General features: G+C 39.8%; 7 protein-coding genes and 1 pseudogene across 8 annotated transcripts; 2 read left to right on the forward strand and 6 right to left on the reverse strand.

Moving 5' to 3' along the window:
• Window positions 1-21: 21 nt before the first annotated feature.
• Window positions 22-418, reverse strand: LOC126784909 (uncharacterized). The gene has a single exon (XM_050510456.1). It carries the CDS (start codon window positions 353-355, stop codon window positions 26-28), a length of 330 nt encoding a protein of 109 aa, XP_050366413.1. The 5' UTR covers window positions 356-418; the 3' UTR covers window positions 22-25.
• A 361-nt stretch (window positions 419-779) lies between these two features.
• Window positions 780-1,742, forward strand: LOC126782014 (early nodulin-like protein 1). The gene is made up of 2 exons (XM_050507158.1): window positions 780-1,043; window positions 1,155-1,742. Exons 1-2 carry the CDS (start codon window positions 857-859, stop codon window positions 1,532-1,534), a joined length of 567 nt encoding a protein of 188 aa, XP_050363115.1. The 5' UTR covers window positions 780-856; the 3' UTR covers window positions 1,535-1,742.
• A 284-nt stretch (window positions 1,743-2,026) lies between these two features.
• Window positions 2,027-3,982, reverse strand: LOC126782015 (nucleoid-associated protein At4g30620, chloroplastic-like). Its single transcript, XM_050507159.1, has 7 exons — window positions 3,834-3,982; window positions 3,496-3,632; window positions 2,908-3,008; window positions 2,782-2,821; window positions 2,509-2,580; window positions 2,280-2,336; window positions 2,027-2,182 (listed from the first exon to the last, which is right to left on the reverse strand). The coding sequence occupies exons 1-7, from the start codon at window positions 3,904-3,906 to the stop codon at window positions 2,111-2,113; spliced, it is 552 nt and encodes a 183-aa protein (XP_050363116.1). The 5' UTR covers window positions 3,907-3,982; the 3' UTR covers window positions 2,027-2,110.
• A 359-nt stretch (window positions 3,983-4,341) lies between these two features.
• LOC126783402 (uncharacterized) lies at window positions 4,342-6,472 on the reverse strand. The gene is made up of 6 exons (XM_050508865.1): window positions 6,217-6,472; window positions 6,072-6,127; window positions 5,942-5,996; window positions 5,771-5,851; window positions 5,419-5,671; window positions 4,342-4,662 (listed from the first exon to the last, which is right to left on the reverse strand). Exons 1-5 carry the CDS (start codon window positions 6,425-6,427, stop codon window positions 5,436-5,438), a joined length of 639 nt encoding a protein of 212 aa, XP_050364822.1. The 5' UTR covers window positions 6,428-6,472; the 3' UTR covers window positions 4,342-4,662; window positions 5,419-5,435.
• Window positions 6,473-6,602: 130 nt separating this feature from the next.
• LOC126782537 (pentatricopeptide repeat-containing protein At4g31850, chloroplastic) lies at window positions 6,603-10,451 on the forward strand. The gene has a single exon (XM_050507796.1). The coding sequence runs from the start codon at window positions 6,800-6,802 to the stop codon at window positions 10,097-10,099; it is 3,300 nt and encodes a 1,099-aa protein (XP_050363753.1). The 5' UTR covers window positions 6,603-6,799; the 3' UTR covers window positions 10,100-10,451.
• Window positions 10,452-10,859: 408 nt separating this feature from the next.
• On the reverse strand, window positions 10,860-12,428 carry LOC126782803 (uncharacterized). Its single transcript, XM_050508124.1, has 3 exons — window positions 11,821-12,428; window positions 11,353-11,423; window positions 10,860-11,257 (listed from the first exon to the last, which is right to left on the reverse strand). Exons 1-3 carry the CDS (start codon window positions 11,938-11,940, stop codon window positions 10,978-10,980), a joined length of 471 nt encoding a protein of 156 aa, XP_050364081.1. The 5' UTR covers window positions 11,941-12,428; the 3' UTR covers window positions 10,860-10,977.
• A 122-nt stretch (window positions 12,429-12,550) lies between these two features.
• On the reverse strand, window positions 12,551-16,674 carry LOC126782802 (probable protein phosphatase 2C 60). 2 transcript variants are annotated; one of them, XM_050508123.1, is made up of 10 exons: window positions 16,487-16,674; window positions 15,974-16,163; window positions 15,661-15,769; window positions 15,057-15,210; window positions 14,455-14,580; window positions 14,109-14,232; window positions 13,753-13,829; window positions 13,511-13,563; window positions 13,137-13,191; window positions 12,551-13,018 (listed from the first exon to the last, which is right to left on the reverse strand). In XM_050508123.1, exons 2-10 carry the CDS (start codon window positions 16,152-16,154, stop codon window positions 12,800-12,802), a joined length of 1,098 nt encoding a protein of 365 aa, XP_050364080.1. In that variant the 5' UTR covers window positions 16,155-16,163; window positions 16,487-16,674; the 3' UTR covers window positions 12,551-12,799. The 2 variants fall into 2 exon arrangements, with proteins under 2 accessions (XP_050364080.1, XP_050364079.1); XM_050508122.1 differs by having other exon boundaries at window positions 16,479-16,674.
• A 3,459-nt stretch (window positions 16,675-20,133) lies between these two features.
• Window positions 20,134-21,814, reverse strand: LOC126785203 (pentatricopeptide repeat-containing protein At3g29230-like; annotated as a pseudogene).
• Between the last annotated feature and the right edge of the window lie 107 nt (window positions 21,815-21,921).

Raw genomic sequence — 21,921 nt, forward strand, 5'->3', positions numbered from 1 at the left:
ACAACAACAAGAGGCCAAGTAATGCTCAACGGACAGCGCTAGCACTGGTTCCCGTCCTGGGTTTTGTATCACCTGGGTCGGCCATATTGGTGGCAACCTTGGCTACATCTCGTGCAGAGGCTTGGGGTTTTTTCAGGGTGTAGAGGGTGAAGTAGCCAATGGCGGTGCAGATGAGGAAGCCACCGAGGAACATGCCGGTGGTGCTAAAAGGAAGGCTGCGCCTCTGGTGAAGAATACCCCCAGGGTTGTGGCCAGGTGGCCTTTTTGATCCTTCCACTCCAGCCCTTTTCACTTCCTCTGGACTCATTTTGTGGGTGTCTGCCATTTTCCTCCATTCTTCATTTCCGGCAGCCATCTTTTTCTCTCTTATCTCTCTCGTTTCTACTTGTACACAGGATGCGAGTGTGAACGACTGTTCAGTTCTCTTGTATTGCATGTTAGGAAGGCTCCAAGGCATCTGACACGTAGTGGGTTCGCGTAAGTATGGTGCATGGTGTCAAACAGGTGGTGTGCATGCAGAAGCTGCACCGACCCAGACGAGCTCTGGGTTGGGCTTTATTTCAGTTTGGGCCATGGGTTTGAACAGAATCATCCAGATGGCGGACATGCAGGTACAGTGTGCTCGACTTTTGAGGCTGTTTGCGACCGTTGAATGGGAAATCATTAGCCGTTGCTGCTAGCTCATATTTATCTTTTCAACGTTGGACTTGGCCTATTCCCACAACGGCTAGCTGTCTTCCCACTTGTATATAATTCATCGCAATCCACACAACTGGACCACAGTCCTCTCAACTTCACCTCTGTCTCTCTGTATAGCTTTCGAAATCCTCTCGCAAAATCATATCAAATCTCTCAAATGGCAATGGCATCAAGAGCCGCTTGTCTGCTAATGTTTGTCACAATTCTCGCCTTGTTGAGCTTCTCAGAGGGCACAGAGTTTCTGGTGGGGGGCAAATCAGACGCATGGGCAGTCCCTTCTTCGGAATCCCAATCTCTCAACAAATGGGCTGAAAGCAAACGGTTCAGGACCGGCGACGTTCTGGGTAATTTTTTATTTCCATTTCCAAAATCCAGTAGAATTAAATTAAATTTGTAGCTAATTCTCGGTAACCTGATCTGATTGGAACATACTGTTTGGTCCTTGATTGATTCAGTGTGGAAGTATGACGGTGCAAAAGACTCTGTGCTGCATGTGAGCAAGGAAGACTATGTGAACTGCAACATATCAAACCCAATTAAGCAGTACAAGGATGGTGAGACCAAGATTGTGCTGGACAAGGCAGGACCCTTCTATTTCATTAGCGGAGCCAAGGATCACTGTGAAAAGGGACAGAAGCTCATTGTTGTCGTTATGTCCCCCAGAACCAGCAGGCCCTCCTCCTCTCCCATCTCTCCGGCACCTTCTCCCGCATTTGAAATCGACACTGAAGGTCCCGCCGTGGCTCCGGCTATGACTAGCAGTGCTTTACCTTTCAAGGCTGCTGGTCTCCTTGTTGTGGCACTCGTGGGGTTTTCTGCAGCTCTCCTCATCTAGAGTAGACATTGGGCTGGGCTTTTTTGATCTGGGCTAGTTCTTCTTTTGGTTTTAGTGATTTATTTCATTCTTTATTTGGGGTAGATTATGTGAGGGTATCAGAGGGTTCATCTTAGAATCTTAATTGATGGTTCATTTATATGTAATTCCAGCACCCTTTCTCACCAAATCAGTATATTGCGAAATATATCACCTCCTTTTCTATCTAGATTCAGTTCTGTATTTCTGTCTTGTTACAAAGACAATCAGTATAAAATCGAGGCTCGGCTCGGCTCACCCACAAGCTTGGGTCTCGAACAAGCTGATTTGCCCTCTAACAAGTCATTGAATGATTGAAATCAAACAGTATCCTTGGGCACTTCAAGCTCCGGTGAAGTGCAATCTTATTATCTAAATCCTCTTTTATCCATAAGCCAGACTCGTGATTTTATCGCAGATCCAAAAAGGCAAAGAAATTGAGATATTCGGCCTCAATGAAAATTGTGAATAATTTGTTACATTTTATAAATCTTTTCCTTGAATTCCCTCAGAGACTACAAAAAACGACCAACAAATTGTCCGCATGTTCACTTTATCTCACTTCAGTTCGCCAAGGCCTGGTGGCATTCCTAAACTCTGAGCAAGGTTACTCATTCTCTCCTTCATGGCCTGAACAGATGAAAACACAGGAGTTGTGTCAGTTAACAATCAGGTGAGCTATTTCTTAGTTCCCAAAAACATGCGAGAGACAACAGGTTATTCTCACCACCACACTCTTCTGGTGTGCATCCTTGTATGCTTCAGTAACCAAAAGAGATAGTTTCTGCATTACATAGATAAAAAGGAAAAGTTACAACTTACCCAACTACAATAAACAAAATTCCCTCCCTCAATCTCTCCATCGTAAATGGAAAAGCAATCATATTATCTCAGCTAAACAAATGCTAACGAAAATGTGTACACGGGAAAATGAGTTAAATATAATCTCTACTTACTTCGGCTCCTAGTTCCATAGCAGCCTCAGTTATCTCTGTGCGTACTGGCTGCTGGTTACCAGAAAGCGTTACCTGGGGGTAAAAATTACTGATTATATAGTTTTAATAGTTATACAAGCAATTGACAGTGGACTGTTAAACAAAATGTACAGAATGAAAGAGGTTTTGAGGGAACTTGCAAGTTAAACTACCATTGAGATACAAGCAAAATAAGCAAACTTGGTGCCCAAATTGCACTTACAAAAATTGCCCTTTAGCGAGAGTAAGACATACCTTTATTATCTCACCTTCACAGTAACCATCAAACTCGGCCCTGAAAAAGAGACAAGAAAGATGAACAAGACTGAAAGGAATATATATGGTAATGTGAGTATTAGATTGCTGGTGTATAGAGCATACGCAGCAAGCTCTTTCTGCACACGCACTGCTTCAACTTGTACAACATTTTGGGCTTTCTTAACTGTTTCATACAGATTTTGCATATTACCAAATATTCCTGCCTGTATGAAAGTGGAAGGTCACTGTTAACAGACGAGTACAGCATCTTAGAAGTCAAATCAGGAGGTCCCATTTTTTAGGTGTGGCCTATGCCACCATTGATTCAGATAAATGTTATATCCAGCCTAGCCACCCATAAGTATATAAAAGTTCTCTCATACACCTTGTACTTGATATCCAAACAATGCACCACATACATATAGAGCATAATAAGTTGATATTTATGTGGCAAACACAAGTTGGATGGATTAAAAGAGGAAATCCGCATGCGAAAACCTGGGCAACCTAGGCTAAAGATACGGAGCTTAGCCCCCAATTGATGGGGGCACCAAGACCTGCAGGTTAAGTTTGGATGAAGCATACACTAACTCAATTCGGAGTGCTCTCAATCTAATACTAGATACGGGCAAGGGAATGATTCCTTAACCGAACAAAGAGATACATCAAAAAAAAAGACAGAGGAGGATCGAGGGAGAATAGCAACAGAACCTTGTCATCACCCTTTTCATTGCTATCCTTTTTGCCTCCAAATAAGCCATAAACACGGGATGATCGAGGGGTCCTCCCGGCAGTCTTGATACCCGGCCAAGATACTATTGGGCTGCCTGCATATGAGCTCACTTCACCTGAAACCAAACCAAGCAACAACCCCTTGATTTACTTTTAATTTGACCCCCACCCAAACCCCACGGGGATAGATATCGCATTGTACTTGAATCACCCAATTTGATTTGAGTTTGTAACAGGTTCAATTGAACCCACCCATAGACGCATGTATACTCAAGATTCAATTGGAGACCTTAAGGGAAGAAGGGAAGAGAGCTTACGGAAAGAGTGGGAGTCGGTGAGTCGGTGAAAGCTGGAAAGCCGCGAGGAGGATAAAGCACTGGTCGAAGCCATCGAGAGGAATCAGAGAGGATAGAAGAAGCACTTGGCTCAATTTTACAACAAATCCCCTTCCACACTCGCTGTTATTGGGTTTTGGATTAGATAGGCCCTTTGGCATCTTCCTTCTTTCGTCCAAATATCTTTATTTTTTCTTCTTAAGCTTAAAAACCTTTCACCATTTCCTACTAATACACTCTCAATTATAGGTATAAGAATCGGTGAATTGTGAATTTGTGGTACTGCTAGGAGTTCAAGCCTATAAAACACTTGATTCCCAAATCGCTTTGAGCCTTTGATTGACCAAAGAATGAACTTCAACTTGAATACATGTAGTTGGTTTTAGCTAACCAAACTGTCTTCCTGCCACAAATTTACTTGCGCAGTATAAAACATATCGGAATCATCACCATCAGACAGTTTGTTCTCATCACATTGTTCGGCAAGACGCCTATAATTTCATCTGCTAAAACAATACCATTCATGAATCACCTTCAAAGGCATGAATCCATACCTTGACAGATAACCTTTTAAAGAGACTAATACTGCGCAAGTAATGTTGAAAATAGATATGCTAACATTTTGCGTAGATATATAACTACAACAAAGAAACTTAAGGCCAAAAGATGACAGCTGGGGCATTCCTCAGGTAACTTGTGAAAATAGTCCTAATTTTACGGTTATGAAAACTTGTGCTGCCACCAGAGAACTGCAAAGCTCCATACAGAGGGTGAACATGATGCATATCGGTGAATTTGGCCTCAGTAAACCCTGCCATTGAAAAAAAAAATCAAATGAGTAGTGTTGATCATAAACTTTGGAACCAATTCACACGAATTTATATCCAATGTGTTAACTTAAATGAACGGATGCATCATGCATGGCATTAGCAGATGGAAAAAAAAAACTAAAACTAAAAGACTTGGCTGAAAACATCTGAATAGCAATGTTTGCAAAATTGTTTTCTTCTCTCTCATTGAATATGTTTTTGCGACTCAGCGAATTGAAAGTAGAAGCCACATCTGTTCCTAGCATGTACAGTACACAGGAAAATAAGCAAGTGCTCAAGAAATGTCCATTGATAATCAAACAAAGGTCGTACCTGAACAATAGCCTTGTTATTCGTAGTGTCTAATATTCCTCACAAGATTCATGTAACTTTTTGGCTAACGAGTAAAGACTGATCTTATATATTAAACAACATTACAAGCTACAAGATTCAAGTAACTTTGCACTATGCATTTTAAATCAGCTTCAAATGCTTCATTTCATATTGGTAATAATAGCAAGTCAAGAACTCAACCATCAACACTGAATTTACATGTAATCTGATTTTGTGTCTTCCTAGTTTAACCCAGAAATGAATATAGACACAATCATATATACTCTGGTAGGCCAATACTGGAATGAGCTCCTAATGACTAGTGTTTTTCAGACTCAAAATAGAAAGAAGACTAACAGAATGAACAACCAAATAATGGAGGCAAGAAGATGATATTCTGAATCAGAGTAAAACAAAAGCTTTACCAGGGAACATGTGGAAATCAGTCCAAATTGAGATTATCTTTATCTGAGAAGCCAGCCCTTAGAGGCCCCTTTACACCACCATGGTCATCACCAAGAAGGTCGCGAGCAGCTTTCTCAAGAAACTCCTTGGCAGCAGATTGAACAGATTGTGTATTAGGTGATTGAAACTTCCTCTTCTTTTGAACATTCCTTTCGAGATATTTCATCTTTCCGGCCTCCCCTTTACTAATGTCTCTCATACTTTGCCTCTGATCTGCAAACAGTTGAAGAAGTCTTTGAAATTACGGAGATCAAACAGTTGAAAAGACAATCCTGAGAGATAAGAGGTAAAAAGAGCAGGTCAGGTAGGAACCTGGGGTGAGGTCTGGCAGAGAGTGCTCGATGAAACGGGTTGCTGCCTGATAATTCAAGGTGGTGGATGGTCGCAATGGTGCTTGAACAAAACCAGAGAGTCAATTGTAAGAGCGTATATAGTCAAATAATATGGAAAGAATCTGAAAAAAGAGGACAAGAGTGAGTATACCTTGGCTCAAATCAATGAAACGCTGTAGCTTCTCCTGATACAATTTCAACCTCTCCTACATTTACACAACGAAACAATGTCACGAACATTGGCCATAGACAAAGATAGAAGCAGAAAACATGGAACATACAAGCTCGGAGTTGACGCGGTGGTCCTCATCATAAACGCCGCTGCACCGCAACCTGACTGGAGAATCATCATCATGAGTCAGTGTATACGAGAATATGGAAACATGAATCAGAATGGGATTGACGGAGTAGAAGAGAGAAAGATACGGGTGAAGAGAGTGGTGGTGAGATTGGAGAGTAGGAGAAGTGAGTGGGCACGGTCGATGGGGGGCATTTGGGCGAGGACATCGGGGTCGGAACAGAGGGCCAAGAATTGGGGCAACTCGGCTCCTACTTGTTCTAGATGCCCTAAGCTGCTTTTCACTGAATCCATCACCGGCTCTGGTATTATTCCCCTGCTGCTGCTGCTTTCCTCCATCGACTTCCTCTTTGCTCTTGCCACTTACTGCTACGGCTTTTCCTCTCTTTTAATTTTATTAGTCTGTTTAAGCCTTTAAGGCAGGTAGGTTAAGTTCTACAGTCTAATTTAATCCACAAGATACGGTAAGAAAAAACAAAAAGAGTTCCCTATCTTCAACATTTGGAGGCAAACAGAAGCCACCCCATCCATAACATTCAGCAATTCACAGTCTATACTGATACATGAGCGGGCCTCAATCAAGCTAGCAAGCAAGGAGCCTTGAGACCCAATTTAATCAAGCAAGTAAGTCCAAGTGAATGCTCATATATATGATCCTTTAAGCCTCTCTCTCTCTCCCTCTCTAAGCGTCTTGTCCCTGCTGTGGTGTCTATGGCATTATCCTCGACTATGTGCTGCTGCACTGGTGCTTATACCGACACCAGCGCTACTAGGATATATGCTTCTCTCTTACACCACCCTAAATTAAAGGTGTGGCCTTGTGGTTCGCTGACCAAGAGGAACAAACGTTTGGGTTTCTGTGGCTTTGCCATCAAAAGGCAGCACCAGGAGTCAGTGGTGCTCGGGAACAAAAGGCCCAGAAATTCAGTGTCGTCTGAGGAAGTTGTGAGGGTTCTTAAGTCCATTTCAGACCCGACTTGTGCTTTTTCATTCTTCAAGTCCATTGCTGAGTTGCCCATTGTGGTTCACACCACTGAAACTTGCAATTACATGCTCCAACTCCTCGGGGTTCATAGGAGGGTGCCCGACATGGCTTTTGTCTTTGATTTGATGCAAAGGCATATCATTAACAGGAATGTCGACACTTACCTCACCATTTTTAAGGCCCTCAATGTCAGGGGCGGACTTCGAGCAGCACCTTATGCTCTTACAAGGATGCGCACAGATGGCTTTATCTTGAATGCATATTCATACAATGGCTTTATCTACATGATTATCCAGTCTGGCTTTTCTAGGGAGGCTTTGCAGGTCTACCGAAGGATGGTGTCTCAAGGCATTAAGCCCAGCCTCAAGACCTACTCAGCTCTTATGGTCGCTTTGGGCAAGAGAAGGGATGTTCAGGCTGTTATGGGATTGCTCAAAGAGATGGAGACTTTGGGCCTCCGGCCTAATGTTTATACTTTCACCATATGCATTCGAGTCCTCGGCAGGGCCGGCAAAATTGACGAGGCCTATGAAATTTTCAAGAGAATGGATGATGCGGGATGTGGCCCCGATGTCATCACTTATACTGTTCTCATCGATGCTCTTTGTAATGCAGGTAAACTTGATAATGCCAAGAAGTTGTTTGCATATATGAAAGCAAGTGGTCATAAGCCTGACCGAGTAACCTACATCACACTGCTCGACAAGTTTAGTGATGGTACAGACTTGGACACAGTTAGAGAGTTCTGGAGTGAAATGATAGCCGATGGTTATGCTCCTGATGTGGTTACTTTCACCATACTAGTTGATTCTTTGTGCAAAGCTGGAAATGTAGATGAAGCATTCAGTATGTTGGATATCATGAGGAAACAAGGGGTCTCACCGAATCTTCATACCTACAACACCTTAATTTGTGGGCTTCTGCGGTTATGTAGGTTGGATGAAGCGCTCAAACTCTTCAACAGTATGGATTCTCTTGGTGTTACACCTACAGCTTACACATACATCCTTTTCATCGACTATTATGGGAAGTCTGGTAACTCGGGAAAAGCTATTGAGGCCTATGAGAGGATGAAAACTCGGGGCATTGTTCCCAATGTTGTTGCTTGTAATGCCTCTTTGTATGGTCTTGCTGAGGAGGGTAGACTTCAAGATGCAAAACACATATACGACGAGCTCATATACAGTGGGCTTTCTCCAGATTCAGTAACTTATAACATGATGATGAAGTGCTATAGTAGGGTGGGGCAAATAGATGAAGCCATCGAGTTACTCTCAGAGATGGAAAGAAATGGGTGCGAGGCTGATGTCATCATAGTTAATTCCTTGATTGACATGCTTTACAAGGCTGGCCGAGTAGATGAGGCATGGCAAACGTTTCACAGGATGAAGGAAATGAAGCTCACTCCAACAGTTGTGACCTACAATACATTACTGGCTGCATTAGGGAAAGAGGGTCAGGTCGAGAAGGCTATTGCAATGTTTGAGAATATGACTGAACAAGGGTGTCCTCCAAATGCAATTACGTTCAACACACTCCTGAATTGCCTTTGCAAGAATGATGAGGTCAATTTGGCCTTGAAAATGCTTTGCAAAATGACTGTGATGAATTGCTGTCCTGATGTTTTGACCTATAACACTATAATTCATGGCTTAATCAGAGAAAACAGAACTGATTATGCATTCTGGTTCTTCCATCAGATGAAGAAACTCCTATTTCCTGATCATATAACACTCGGCACCCTCCTTCCCAGTGTAGTAAAGGATGGGCGCATAGAGGATGCTCTCAAAGTTGCTGAGGACTTCGCGTATCAGGTTGGGGTTCGAGCAGACAGGCCTTTTTGGGAAGATTTGATTGGAGCGGTTGTGAATCAAGCTGAAGAAGATCACGCCGTTTTATTTGCTGAAAGGTTGATTTCTGAGAGAATTTGCCTAGATGATTCTGTTCTGATACCTCTACTTCGATTTTTGTGTACGCATGGGAAAACTCTTGATGCCCAGAATTTGTTTGCAAAGTTTACTAGTACTCTTGGAGTTCGGCCAACACTAGAAGCATATAACTGTTTGATTGAATGGCTTCTTAAAGACCGTATCACCGAACAGGCTTGGGATCTATTCAAGGAGATGAAAATTGCTGGCTGTGCACCTGATGTTTTCACCTACAATTTGTTACTTGATGCTCATGGGAAGTCTGGGAACATCACTGAACTCTTTGAATTATACGACGAGATGATTTGTAGAGGATACAAGCCTAACACCATTACGCACAATATAGTTATCTCCAGTCTTGTGAAATCTGATAGCCTAGACAGGGCTATCGATCTCTATTATGATCTTGTCAGTGGTGATTTTAATCCATCTCCTTGTACATTTGGCCCTCTCATAGATGGACTTTTCAAGTCGGGAAAACAAGAGGAAGCAATGCATTTCTTTGAGGAGATGGCAGAATATGGATGCAAGCCTAATTGTGCGATCTTCAATATTCTTATAAATGGTTTTGCAAAAGCAGGTGATGTGGAAACTGCTCGCGAGTTCTTTAAAAGGATGACTAAAGAAGGGATAAGACCAGACCTGAAGTCTTTCACCATTCTTGTGGATTGCTACTGCCAGGCCGGAAGAGTGGATGATGCTTTGCACTGTTTTGAGGAGTTAAGACGAAGTGGCCTTGATCCTGATTCAATTTCCTACAATCTTATGATTAATGGACTTGGAAGATCACAGAGGATGGAGGAAGCTATGGTTCTCTATGATGAAATGCGGGCTAGAAGAATTACTCCTGATATCTTCACCTACAATTCATTACTACTCAATCTTGGACTTGTTGGAATGGTGGACCAAGCAGGAAGAATCTATAAAGACCTACAACTTACTGGTCTTGAACCTGATGTGTTTACTTACAATGCTCTCATTCGGCTGTATAGCACTTCTGGAAATACAAAGGATGCTTATGCAGTCTACAAGAACATGATGGTTGGCGGCTGCAGTCCCAATGTAGGAACATATGCACAGCTTCCCAATCAAACTTGATCTCAGGAGATACACATAAGCCACAAGTTCTGCACATCAATAAATTTCTGGATCTGAGGTTTATGGACTGATCTGAACTGAACTGCTGCATCAGGGTCCTTCTCTGCGCACAATTCCATGATGTTAACCTCACTCAAAGTTGATGATTCTGTACATACAGGTCCATTGCTGTTATTATATCATCTGAGCTTGGATGTGAGCATCATGTAAGTCTTCCGACCGAATCAACTTTGTTATGCTCCTGTATAGGCTGCAACTACAAATGTTTTTGTTGCTACACACTGTATATGATGTATCTATAGTAAAACATCTTTGGGGTCACTTGCTCTGTTCAGTACAGGTTCCATCAACATTGCATATATTACCGCATATGGATGTATTCTGATATTTATTGTCTTGTTAAGATTGTTTCCGTGAAAGATTAATTGAGAATGTGTTCTGAAGGTTAAGTGGACTGTGTGGCTTTGGATCGATCTTGCGAACTCTGATACCTTGCTATGCATATTGAAGCAAAGAAAGCAATCATCCAAGTTATCCCCTCATGATATTGTCGAAAAAATTAGATAGAAAAACGGTTATCCCCTTATGAGATGCACTTGCTGCATCATAGAACAGACTTGTGTTGGTCTCATATCGACCTCATTACATATAGAACCTCCAGTATTCAAAGACACATCAAGCCAAGGGAAATTTGACTAGAAAATGAAGCTCATAGTAATTCATTGCATTCAAGATACAATTATATGTTATGCATTATATTCTTATTGCTTTGGAAGGAATCTAGGAATAAGTGAAGAACACGTCAAGTAAAAGAAGGCTTTATGTATCATCTATAGCAATGGCAATGAGAGTGTTCCAATTCACACAAATCCATGTAATTAAAAAGCAACCTCATCTTGCACATCAATCTTTCTCTTTCCAACTCGCTTTTCATTGGTTAAGCGAGAGTTAGACTTCTCCTCTACAATGGGATCCCGACCAAGTTGTTCTCCTTCTTCGTGCACCACTTGGGAGTGTTTACTTAGAACTGCTTCTCTGTTCCTTCTCCTCGAAAACTTATTGAGTTTTGTGTTGGAAGTTTCATGCCGCTGGACAACTTGTGGTTTGGTTTCCGCAGAATTGAGCTTCAGCAAATGCCTCTGCCTTCTTTTCAGATATCTGAAGCACAAAACACAGAAATTTAACACAGTAGTTACGAACTTGTATCAGTTTCCTACTTTTAGACTGATAAGTATTGAACAAAAGTATCATACCGAATTTCGGCCAAAAGGATGCCTCTCCTCTGCTGTGCAGCTTGCAGTTTCTTCTTCTTAGTTACGACCTCCTAAAATACAAACAACCATTTGTGAATGGATACCTTTTCTAAGGTTCTCAAAGCTTGCAACTTACTTGGCCTTGTTCCAACTAAAGATATATGGAGAATCAAAATTCTAGTGTCTTCCTTTTTAATTCAAGGTGTTTGGTTTTAAATTCACAATTGAAAAATCTAGAATTCAGAAAATTGGACAAGTCCTCAGTTAACCCTCTCACACAACCAAGTCTTATATTGAGGTTGGTTTTTCTTCTGTCAATTACAATTCAGAATGCTATGCCTTGCTTTCTCCAAGACTAACACTACCTAAATTACGAGAATTATAATAACAGGGTTGCGAAAAGTCTTTGACAATAATAAGAGCATGATAAAACACCTGAATCAAAAGCGCAACGCAAAAACCCAATACCTTTTGGAGGTCAAGGTGATGTTGCAAAAGTGTGTGATGTCTGAATTGAAGCTTAGCTCGGTCGTCAACAACAGGGTGAGCCTCGGAGGTGGTCTTAGAATTAACAGCCACCCTTTTCATTCCAGCAGAAAGAAACAAGTCCCGATGGCCTTGGTTTTATATAGCAGCAAGCAAAATACAAGTCTGAATCCAATTAGGATAGGATATGACTATATGAGAGAGAAGAGAAGAAACCTAAAAGGAAACAAGGAATAATATAGATGGTGGTGGTGGAGGTGTATGAAGCTGGGAGAGGGAAGGTGAGAAGGCGAAAAGGTCCATCAAGGAAGCTGCTGGGAGATAAGAATAGAAGCAACGAGTGATGAAGATGAAACGAAGAATCCATACATAGAGAACACAAGGGCAGATGTGGGAAGTTAATAATGCCGACTTAACTGAGCCCCAGGCTCTCTCTCTCTCTCTCTGCTGTTTTCTCCCTCTGCACTCTTCAGTCTCTACACAGTTTATGCTGACTGAGCAACTCCATTTCGCTTCTGATGAACCTCATCAGTCCGGCCCCCAAGTCTTTGAAAGTACCAAAATGCCCTGCTTACAAATTCAGACCAAAAGTTGCCATCTTTTGATTTCTCCATTTTGGCCATTTCCAACCTGGGACTCACGAATATTGTTTACCTCATCACTAACTAGTAACTGGTGAAAGCAACGACAGTGCGATATAGATTAAACAGCCTCGCAATGAAACACGTGTATCATTCATGTCCTTTGTCCAAACACTTGGTTCTACTTATCTGTACATACATACTATTCCATTTGTATTTCAAGCATAAAGAACAACATTCACCAGCATAAAAGCAAAAATGTCTCTAATTGCTAATCCATTAATCTCCATGCTAAACCATCTACAATTACAAATCTGAGAACCAATGTGAAATATGCAGTCTTGGCTCTCTTCAGTGTTTTAGAACGCGCCAGCTGTTCCCTAATTCGATTCACTTTCAGATGGACTCGCATCTGTTTCAGTTGCTGGTGCTCCAGTTGTTGAGGATTCCTGCTGCTTATCCACAGATTCTACTGGTACAATGGGCTTCTTGAACTGGACCAAGATCATGGTCATGTTATCGCATCCCTCCCCACCAGCAGTCGACGGCGCCAAACACTTGTCAAAGACTCTTTCAACCACCACAGACAGTTTGCTTTCCTGCTCAATTTCCACCACAGACAAGGCAATATATCAAGCCACAAAAATATACAAAAGTGAAGTGCTTAATTTGAAACCGAAAAATGGGGGTAAAAGGGAGGGGAGATTTTTCCCTAACCAATTTTAGCTGCTCATGCACAAAATCTACCAGCTGCTGGCTTGACATGCAATCCCTGTAAGATATTTACAAAAACAGTCACCAATTTGGATTCTGACAAGTATCCGAAACTTATTATCTACTAGAATGTAGTATAAAGAGTAGAACCTTGTGAGCTGAAACTCATGCCATATTAGGGATGGTGGACTGGTGGTAAACTAAAAGGTCCTAGGTACAAAGTTCATATTTTTCAAGTGAAGCTTAAATTATTTTCTATCAATCTTCTACCCTCAACTTTTACATAGAGAACAGGGAAGTAACTTCTTCACATGATAAGTAGAGGATATTATATAAAATAATAAATAAAGAACACAAAGAAAAGCTTAAAAACATACCAGATACCATCACATGCTAACACCATAAACTCATCGTCATCACAAAGTTCAACCTGATTACAAGTGTATGACAAATAGATTAAATATAAACAAAATAATAACTATCTGTAAAATTCATTTTGACAAGGAAACATGAAATAAAACCCATTTATGAATCTCGATAGTCCCAACTACTATTTTATCGACCGGCAATAATTATTTTCTTTTAAGGAAAATTAATTAATAGGCAATACAAAACATACAGCATTTATATCTGGACTGGCAGTTACAATTTGTTTTTCTGCAGGCAAGAACTTATTCTGCTTGAATTCCATGTCACCTGAAATACATGCAGAACTAATGTAAGCATGGACGGGCAGTACAAGATGTCCAACAGGTTAGAGTTTGCATGCAAAGCACATTTCATCTAATTAGGAAACAAGACAGTGAGTGGGAATGCTTTCACTCGTATCGAACTGCCTCTTTAAATGAAGGAGTTCCATCGATCATAGCCACATGTTAAGTCTCATAAGATATGTATTGCATTTTGGTGCCGATGTAACAAGTGTGTAAGTAAAGCTAGTACACTATGAATTAAGGAGCAGCAGGGGAATGACACCTATAGCTCTTGCAAGATTCAAACTGCCATTGACTCGTCCAGCATGGATAAAACCACCAGCTTTTAATATCCTTTCCTTCTCAAGCTCAAGATCAGGTTTGTGATCTCTGGACAGGTTATATGCCTGAAAATGATAGAGACAGCTCAAAAAACCATATATAGAGGTTGCTGAGATTCGAGAATGAAGAATATTAAGTTGAAGACATCTTTAAAATTTTAAAACACCCTTGGACACTAACTCAAATATGCTATTCACGTACTATAATTGAAAAGTTAAAAAGCCTTCTAATGTTTAAGCAATCAGCAGAACAATTATGCAGAAGAACAGCAGAAACTGATAAATTACCTGACCCTTCCTAGATATCACACAACGAGAATCACCAGCATTGGCAACAACAAGTTGGTTGTTTCTAATAATTGCAACACAAGCGGTGCTCCCAGAAGTTGGACCACTGAAATCAGAGTGAGGCCCCTGAAAAACATAACAAATGTTATAGAATGCATTGACACCACCATTAAAAAAAGTAAAAGGCCTACAGGAATGAGGAAATTAAAAGATGGAAGTGCAAGCGAAAGATTGACACAGAAGGACATAAAGTAGAAGAGATATAAAGGAGGACATTTCTCCTTTGTTTGGTTGGCGAGGAGGGAAAAGAACTGGAGTTGTTTAATATAAATCAAGTGAACTTAAATAATTTAAAAGCAGCATTTATAAAACTGGTCTTATTATCAAGGAACAGAGCTGTTCACACTGATATGGGCCCATTCTACACTTCCGCCAATCCCCCACTTTCGTGAAGAGTAAGAGGTAAATAAAAGTGGAACTACCAGAGGAATCCTAGTATTCTTATTACCATATGATAAACCAAGATAAAAGCAGAAACATAAAGCATAACCCTCTTCAGGTTAGATGTTAACTCCAATCAAGTAACTGTTCCTTGCACTTACCTCCTCAAAAGCCCAATCATCAGCTTGATCATTACCCCCACTGCTCCTTGGAGACCAGATTAACCCTTCTATCATGCCAGTAAACTTGTTTATCTTATCACCCAGAACAGCCAACTCTCTCCAACCCCTCTGTCCACGCATCATTTCATCCATTCTGCACATATCAACATACCAACATCCTAGTATTACAAAAAGAAAACCAAACTTCATAACAAGACCTCAATTACGGAGGTAGATACTAACACTTTGTAATATCTTTCAATTACTAATTTTTTCCAGATTGATATCTCTATCTCAAGTATGTGTGACCGCATAAACAATCCAGATGATAAAGGGATAGACCCGGCCAGCCTACTTCCAGCCTATAAGCTCAAGCCAATTAAGGGCAGCATCTACTTTAGTAAGACAATGTGGTCAAATCCTTCTTCAGCAGGATGACCAAATTCAACACAAAGTGGAAATCCATTTCAAAAGGCCTAGAACCTTCTCGATAGCTGATCGATTACTGACGTGTCCTTTCATACTATAGCAGCATTTTAATGTTTGCACCTGTCTTCTCCAGTCAGATAATGATACAAGACAACTGATATAGCAAAGGTGTAACCTGAAAAAAGCTTTCTGAACAGAAGTTCCAATGTCTCCAGCTGAATATGCTTCATTCTTGAGCACTTGTCGGTGAAGATATTTGGCACAGAATTTGGCAACTACCTTTCCTGTAGGATATTGTAACAAAGACAGGTGACAAAAAGCATAGGAATCAAATTCATCTCACCACCACACCAATATTAATAAAAAGAATGAACTAACTCCTTCAGCACTGAAATGAACCATTTCTATAGCTTATACAACTCGTGAAGTAGAATATAAATGCTGGCAGACAGGCAACACAAAGTCCCAGATGGTGAGGTGAAGGTTACCTCCATGGCCATCATAAACACCAAAGAATGAAGTGGAATCATCAAGATCGGGATAAGCAGCATGAGCATCCTCCATAGTGGCACGCCATCCTTGCATGGATGACAAACCATATCTCACCCACCCATTCTCTCCATCTTCAGACAGCTTGTCAGTTTTGGGAGTGCTCAGATATATCCCCATTCTTCCAATCTATTACTTAAACAATCACTCCGTCAGCAATTTAAGCAAGCACCAAATGAAAATGCAGATGAACTATTACTGCTACTCGCCTACTCTATCCGGTAAATCACGAGTCAACACACAGCAGTAAACACTTAATTTCAGTTATAAAAAAAAAAACATGATCCAGATGCATCAATCAACTAAACAAGACTAGATCAGCCAGTCCTTACTAGTGCTTAACTGAAAAACAAGGAATCGAGCTATAAGCATATGACATAGACATGAATTGAAAGATGCAGATGCGAATTTGTAAGATAAATCGACAAGAGAAGCAGGGAGTACATATTAACTGATGATGAATTGATGATTTGAGGAAAAGAGAGAAGAGAGCTCAAGATCGAGAAGGAAACAAGTAATCGAGAACTAAAGATTCAGAGAAAGAGAGAGTCCATGTCATTGGGTGACTTTGTGTAAGAGGAAGACTGCGTGGAGACTAGGAATCGAGATATCAGGATATATGGATTTTTCAACTCCTCTCTATCAACACCTATGTTTTACTGTATTTACTTTTGTTTCTCTCTCTCTCTCTCTCTCTCTCTCTCTCTCTCTCTCTCTCTCTCTCATTATCGTAGTCGGTCGCCTACGCTACTTTTCTCCCTCTTTTGTTCCCTTTCCTTTTTCTGGAAAGCTTTTTTTCTATTTTCTTTTGCTAATTATATATAATTAGAACTTTTCTATTTAATTTCAGAAAATGAAGTTTCACTCTATATATATATTGAAATCTATCAATTTTTTTAGAAAACACGTCAATCATTTATTAAAACAGATAATGTATATGACAACAGTCGATTATAAGAAGCCAACTACATACTGGAAATAAATTCCTCACTTTAGAGTTTTCATTCTGGATATAAATTATATATATATAACTCTATCAATTTTTTTGGAAGACACATCAACCATTTATTAAAGCATATAATGTATATGACAACAGTCGATTATAAGAAGCCAACTACGTACTCGAAATAAAACTCCTCACTAGTAACCAAGAAACTACCCTCCCTATCCACAAGTATACAACATAACCAATGGGCGAAAGCCGGACCGGCCTAAAATAAATCATCATATGTTCCCTCAGAATAATGCATACGAAAAGCTAAAAAAGAAGAAAATCAAACATAAACTCAATCAACCGAGCTCAGCCCCAACTAAACTTGATCTCAAAGCCAAAGAGCAAAAAAATACAAGAATAAAACGAAAGAAAACAACAAGCTCCATCTAAGAACTATAACGACAATAACTCATAAGGATCATCCCAACAAGCCCAAAATGACTTGGCCAGCAGCCCAAAGACTTCCATCACCAAGCAGCTGTCGTAGCAACCACTGCATCAGTCAAAGCCGAAGAGGAACAAAGCTGATAAGCTGACAACATGAAACACCAAAGGAGAAACCAGATTTAGAAGAACCAACATAGGAGGCAGCAAGAACAAGCAAAAAAAGAGCTGAAACGATCACCCCAAAGAGTCACCCACAATTGGAAGAGAAGGAGAGATCAAGTATCAACTATTAAATTCTTACTTGAATGAAGCTATTGTTGAATAAAAAAGGACAAAATACTGGTCACTCTTCTAATTTCTAGTAACTCGACAATTTAGTCTTTTATGTTTCAATTTTCAATTGATCACTCCTTATACTTTCAAATTTTTTAACAATTTGGTCATTTTATTAAGTCTCCGTCCAATTGCACCGTTAAGTGATTTTTCCCTCTTATGTGATGTTTGTCAAGTTAGCAACTTAACGGTGTAATTAGACGGAGACTTAACGGAATGACCAAATTGTTTAAATTTTGAAAGTATAAAGAGTGATCAGTTGAAATTGAAACATGAATGACTAAATTATCAAGTTAGTAAAAATTAGAGAAGTAACTAATATTTTATTCAATAAAAAAAATACTATTAAATCTTTACAAGCTCCTATAATTTAGTTACACAGTGCCTGCAAAATGCTATAACTGTGCATTACACCACGATGTCTATTACTTCAGAGTACAAATCATTATCGTTATTTCATGTAATGTATATGATGGATGACAAGTTATGATCTTCATTTTCTTCAATGCCACAATGGCACAATGTACGAGCAATTTTTTGTGCTATTATGTTATATACAATATATATATATATATATGTATGTGTGTGATATGAAATTGTCATTGTAATATGAATGATATGTGCCATTGTGGCATTGAAGAAAATGAAGATCATAATTTGTCATCCATCATATACTCTTCATGAAATAAAGATAATGATTTGTACTTGTTTCCACTTGCAGGCATTTCGAAAAGCACAGACATACATACATTTGAACATGATGGAGAACACTCACAATCGGAAAGAATTTATTAGCCTCATACAATTAGGTTTCATTTCATTTACCAAATTCAACAGCAACAGCAAGTCGATAATACCGGAAGATCTCCCATTAGATTTATCGTAAATAAATCCAGAGATACGATAATATGGTAGCCTGGAATGGCATCATGGTTTTCATTCCACCTAGCTAGCTTCAACATGGTTTAAAAGAAACTTTGAGAAATATTTATTTATCAATTATCTACAATATGTCATAAGAAATTATTATATAAATATTAGTTTAGAGTGAGTTATAGTAATTTAAGGTGAAATAATCGTCGAACATTATTAAAAATTTACTTAAAAAAAAATATATATATATATTATGTATATCTAAAAGGAGGCTAGGTCATCATGCCTTATTTACATATGATACATTAAACATGAAAATTACATGAGTGGTTTATGACCACATAAATGATCTATGAGGTACAGAATTGTCAATGTCTTCATCATGTCCTTGAGTAAAACCATGAATATATTGTGAAAAATAGTCATTAAATGATACTGTCATTTTCTAATTTTGCATATACATACTCATATGCCAACCATAGGGGTCGTGGGTGATTGGTTGTGGGTTGTGGTACTAGTAGTTCCCGTTCGGATCAAGCATTTCTCGACTTTGACCATAACCATAGATTTTTGAAGATTGTGCATCAGATTGTGTCAATATGTTTTTACTTGATTGCATCTCATTAGAGAATAAATATAATGGATAAGACATGTTGAATTCCCCCCATAAGAATAAGGTCTCTCATTACTTCCTCATAGATTAAAAGAATTCGATTCCCCTCAACAACTAGTTCAGTTTTATTTCAATTTTAGGTGAATGTTGACACATGAAATACAATATATAATAAAGAAAACCATATATAACAATAAGTTAGTGTAGTAGAGTTGACTATAACTCTATACTTACAAAATGATGAATCGAAGGTTCGATTCTCCTAATTAATGATTTTTTATTTTATTTGAAGTTGGTATGACACGTGGCGATATTATGAAATATCGGGAAATTTCGAAAGTTTCGGGAAATATCGAAATTTTCCATCAAAAAATGATTGGTATGTAACAATATATCTATATGTAAAAAAATATAAACTTTCGCGAAAATATCAAGAAAATTATGAATATTTTAGTCATTGATAACGTGAACCAAATAATATACTCCATTAAATAACTTGATAAGACCAAATGATAGAGATAAGATAATGATATGGTTTGTAGAATTAGTTGGTGTCAAGTCAAATCTTTGGGCTGATTGGGGAATCGCAAATTTACTGTGTCCCTAAACCCGTGATCGCAATACTTGGTTAGAGTTGTGTAGATGATTCTTTGTTCGGCTGGCTGGATTCATATGTCATATTCTGTCCAACTGTAATGTATGTAAGGATAACGTATATTTATGGCTAAAATGGCTCAATCTCTCTGTTGAATTAAAGAAACAACTGACGCTGCCCCAGTCGATATATTTCTATACATCAACCAAGTCTGAAGATCGATCTTACTGCGTAGCCTATCGCATGCCATGGAAAGTTGACTTTAAGTTCGTGTTTATTTGGTAGTTCCATCAGCCATGATAAATATAAACTCAATTTGAAACTTTTATAATGTTATGTACTATATTACCTACTAAGCAAGTTAGTCAATATACAATACCATTCTGATCTCCAGCCATGAACTCGTGAAACTTTCCATTAATCTCACATAAGCTGCAACCTGCAGTCTTCTCAACCCCCGACTCATTCATCATGTCTCTCCATCTTTGTGCCTTTTCCCACTCACCGCAAGACGCGTACAAGTTTGCAAACATCATGTACTCCCCGTCGCTTCGAGGCCGAGCAGCCCTGCACGTCGATACAATTAGCTTCATTGCTTTCTCCCCATTTTCAAGGTCTTGATGTATCACACAAGCACTCAGCAAAGAACCCAACACGGACTCGCCTGCTTCAAACGGCATCGATTCTACCAGTGTCAAAGCACTGTCTACAAGCCCCGCTCTGCTCAAAAGGTCGACCATGCACCCATAATGCTCTGCCTTTGGAGTTATCCCGAAATGTTTTTCCATTGAATTGAACAATTCACATCCTTGTTCCACCAGCCCTCCATGGCTGCAAGCACTTAAGACACCAATGAAGGTGATATTATCTGGTTTTACTCGCCAATCGGCTCTCATTTGGTTGAAGATTTTCAGAGCAGCGTAGCTAAAACCGTGAAGAACAAGTCCAGAAATGATGGCATTCCAACAGTAGACATCTTTGTGTTTGAACTTGTAGAACACCACCAAAGAGTTAAGTATGCATCCGCACTTGGCATACATATCTATAAGTGCTGTTACTACATGGGGACTTGAAGCCTTGCCAGAGAGTTTAGCGTATGTGTGTATCTTTACGCCATTTTCAAGCGATCCCAACTGAGCACAGGCAGATAAAGCACTAGTCACACTCAGATGATCCGGTTTGATATTTCCCACCTTCATTTTGTCAAACAATTCAATTGCCTTGGAGTAAAACTGATTTGTCAGATAACCTTTTATCATTGTGTTCCAAGTTATGACATTTTTATCGGGCATCGACTCGAACAAGTCATGCGCTTCAACCATATCTCCGGCGTTCATGCACGCCAATATCATCGAGTTCCAAGACACAATGTCCTTGTCAGGAATTCTATTGAAAATGCTTCTGGAACATGTTTTGCTTCCGGTCCCTGCGAAACCAGAGATCATAGTATTGAAAGACAAAAGATCGTGCGATGGCATTGTATCGAAGACTCGCACCGCATTCCCCATCTGCCCACTGGAAGCATACGCATATAGCATGGAGTTCCAGGCAACCATATCTTTCACAGGCATTTTATCAAACGCTTTGCGGGCATCCGCTACGATTCCAAGAGAAGAATACATGTTCAGCAGAGCAGTTTGGACGAAAAGATGGTCACAAAACCCAGTTTTCAGTGTCTGTCCGTGAAGTGCTAACCCTACACCCAAATAACAAGCATTACCTGCCGCTTTCAGCAATACCGGAAATGTATAGTTATCCACACAGACCAAGCCTTTGCATGTTTACATACGACCGAATTGCACGCCCTACATTCCCCTCCAGCACTTGAGTCTTTATGACATTATTCCATCTTTCAATGTCTCGCGAAGCCGACTGGTAAGAAATGGAGTTGCAGGTCACAAGAGCCATCTCAAAACCACCAGCAATGGGAGGGACACGAAAGCTTAAATGGATGGAGATAGATGATAAGGTGGATGATACTTGTCAAAACTACATGACAAAAAAATGCTATCCATACAAATTCCAGAGTATTTTTGGTACAACAATTCCAACACTAGAACCCTTAAAAAAAATCAACCTAATCATCTCATTC

This window comes from Argentina anserina, chromosome 2 (assembly GCF_933775445.1).
Source record: "Argentina anserina chromosome 2, drPotAnse1.1, whole genome shotgun sequence".
NCBI lineage: Eukaryota > Viridiplantae > Streptophyta > Magnoliopsida > Rosales > Rosaceae > Argentina > Argentina anserina.

Excerpts from the sequence above, each read along its gene's own strand:
- LOC126782015 (XM_050507159.1), bottom strand. The coding sequence starts at position 3,906 with ATGGCTTCGACCAGTGCTTTATCCTCCTCGCGGCTTTCCAGCTTTCAC. Across the intron at positions 3,633-3,833 it reads CACCGACTCCCACTCTTTCC|GTGAAGTGAGCTCATATGCA; the intron begins GTAAGCTCTCTT and ends GTTTGGTTTCAG. Across the intron at positions 2,822-2,907 it reads GTGCAGAAAGAGCTTGCTGC|GGCCGAGTTTGATGGTTACT; the intron begins GTATGCTCTATA and ends TCTCTTTTTCAG.
- LOC126782014 (XM_050507158.1), top strand. The coding sequence starts at position 857 with ATGGCAATGGCATCAAGAGCCGCTTGTCTGCTAATGTTTGTCACAATT. Across the intron at positions 1,044-1,154 it reads CAGGACCGGCGACGTTCTGG|TGTGGAAGTATGACGGTGCA; the intron begins GTAATTTTTTAT and ends TGATTGATTCAG.
- LOC126782803 (XM_050508124.1), bottom strand. The coding sequence starts at position 11,940 with ATGAAAAGGGTGGCTGTTAATTCTAAGACCACCTCCGAGGCTCACCCT. Across the intron at positions 11,424-11,820 it reads ATCACCTTGACCTCCAAAAG|GAGGTCGTAACTAAGAAGAA; the intron begins GTATTGGGTTTT and ends TTTGTATTTTAG. Across the intron at positions 11,258-11,352 it reads ATCCTTTTGGCCGAAATTCG|ATATCTGAAAAGAAGGCAGA; the intron begins GTATGATACTTT and ends TTTGTGCTTCAG.
- LOC126782537 (XM_050507796.1), top strand. The coding sequence starts at position 6,800 with ATGGCATTATCCTCGACTATGTGCTGCTGCACTGGTGCTTATACCGAC.
- LOC126784909 (XM_050510456.1), bottom strand. The coding sequence starts at position 355 with ATGGCTGCCGGAAATGAAGAATGGAGGAAAATGGCAGACACCCACAAA.
- LOC126783402 (XM_050508865.1), bottom strand. The coding sequence starts at position 6,427 with ATGGAGGAAAGCAGCAGCAGCAGGGGAATAATACCAGAGCCGGTGATG. Across the intron at positions 5,997-6,071 it reads ACCGCGTCAACTCCGAGCTT|GAGAGGTTGAAATTGTATCA; the intron begins GTATGTTCCATG and ends GTGTAAATGTAG. Across the intron at positions 5,852-5,941 it reads TTTCATTGATTTGAGCCAAG|CACCATTGCGACCATCCACC; the intron begins GTATACTCACTC and ends GTTTTGTTCAAG.
- LOC126782802 (XM_050508123.1), bottom strand. The coding sequence starts at position 16,154 with ATGGGGATATATCTGAGCACTCCCAAAACTGACAAGCTGTCTGAAGAT. Across the intron at positions 14,581-15,056 it reads ATGATTGGGCTTTTGAGGAG|GGGCCTCACTCTGATTTCAG; the intron begins GTAAGTGCAAGG and ends TATGTTTTTCAG. Across the intron at positions 13,830-14,108 it reads GAATCTTGCAAGAGCTATAG|GTGACATGGAATTCAAGCAG; the intron begins GTGTCATTCCCC and ends CATGTATTTCAG.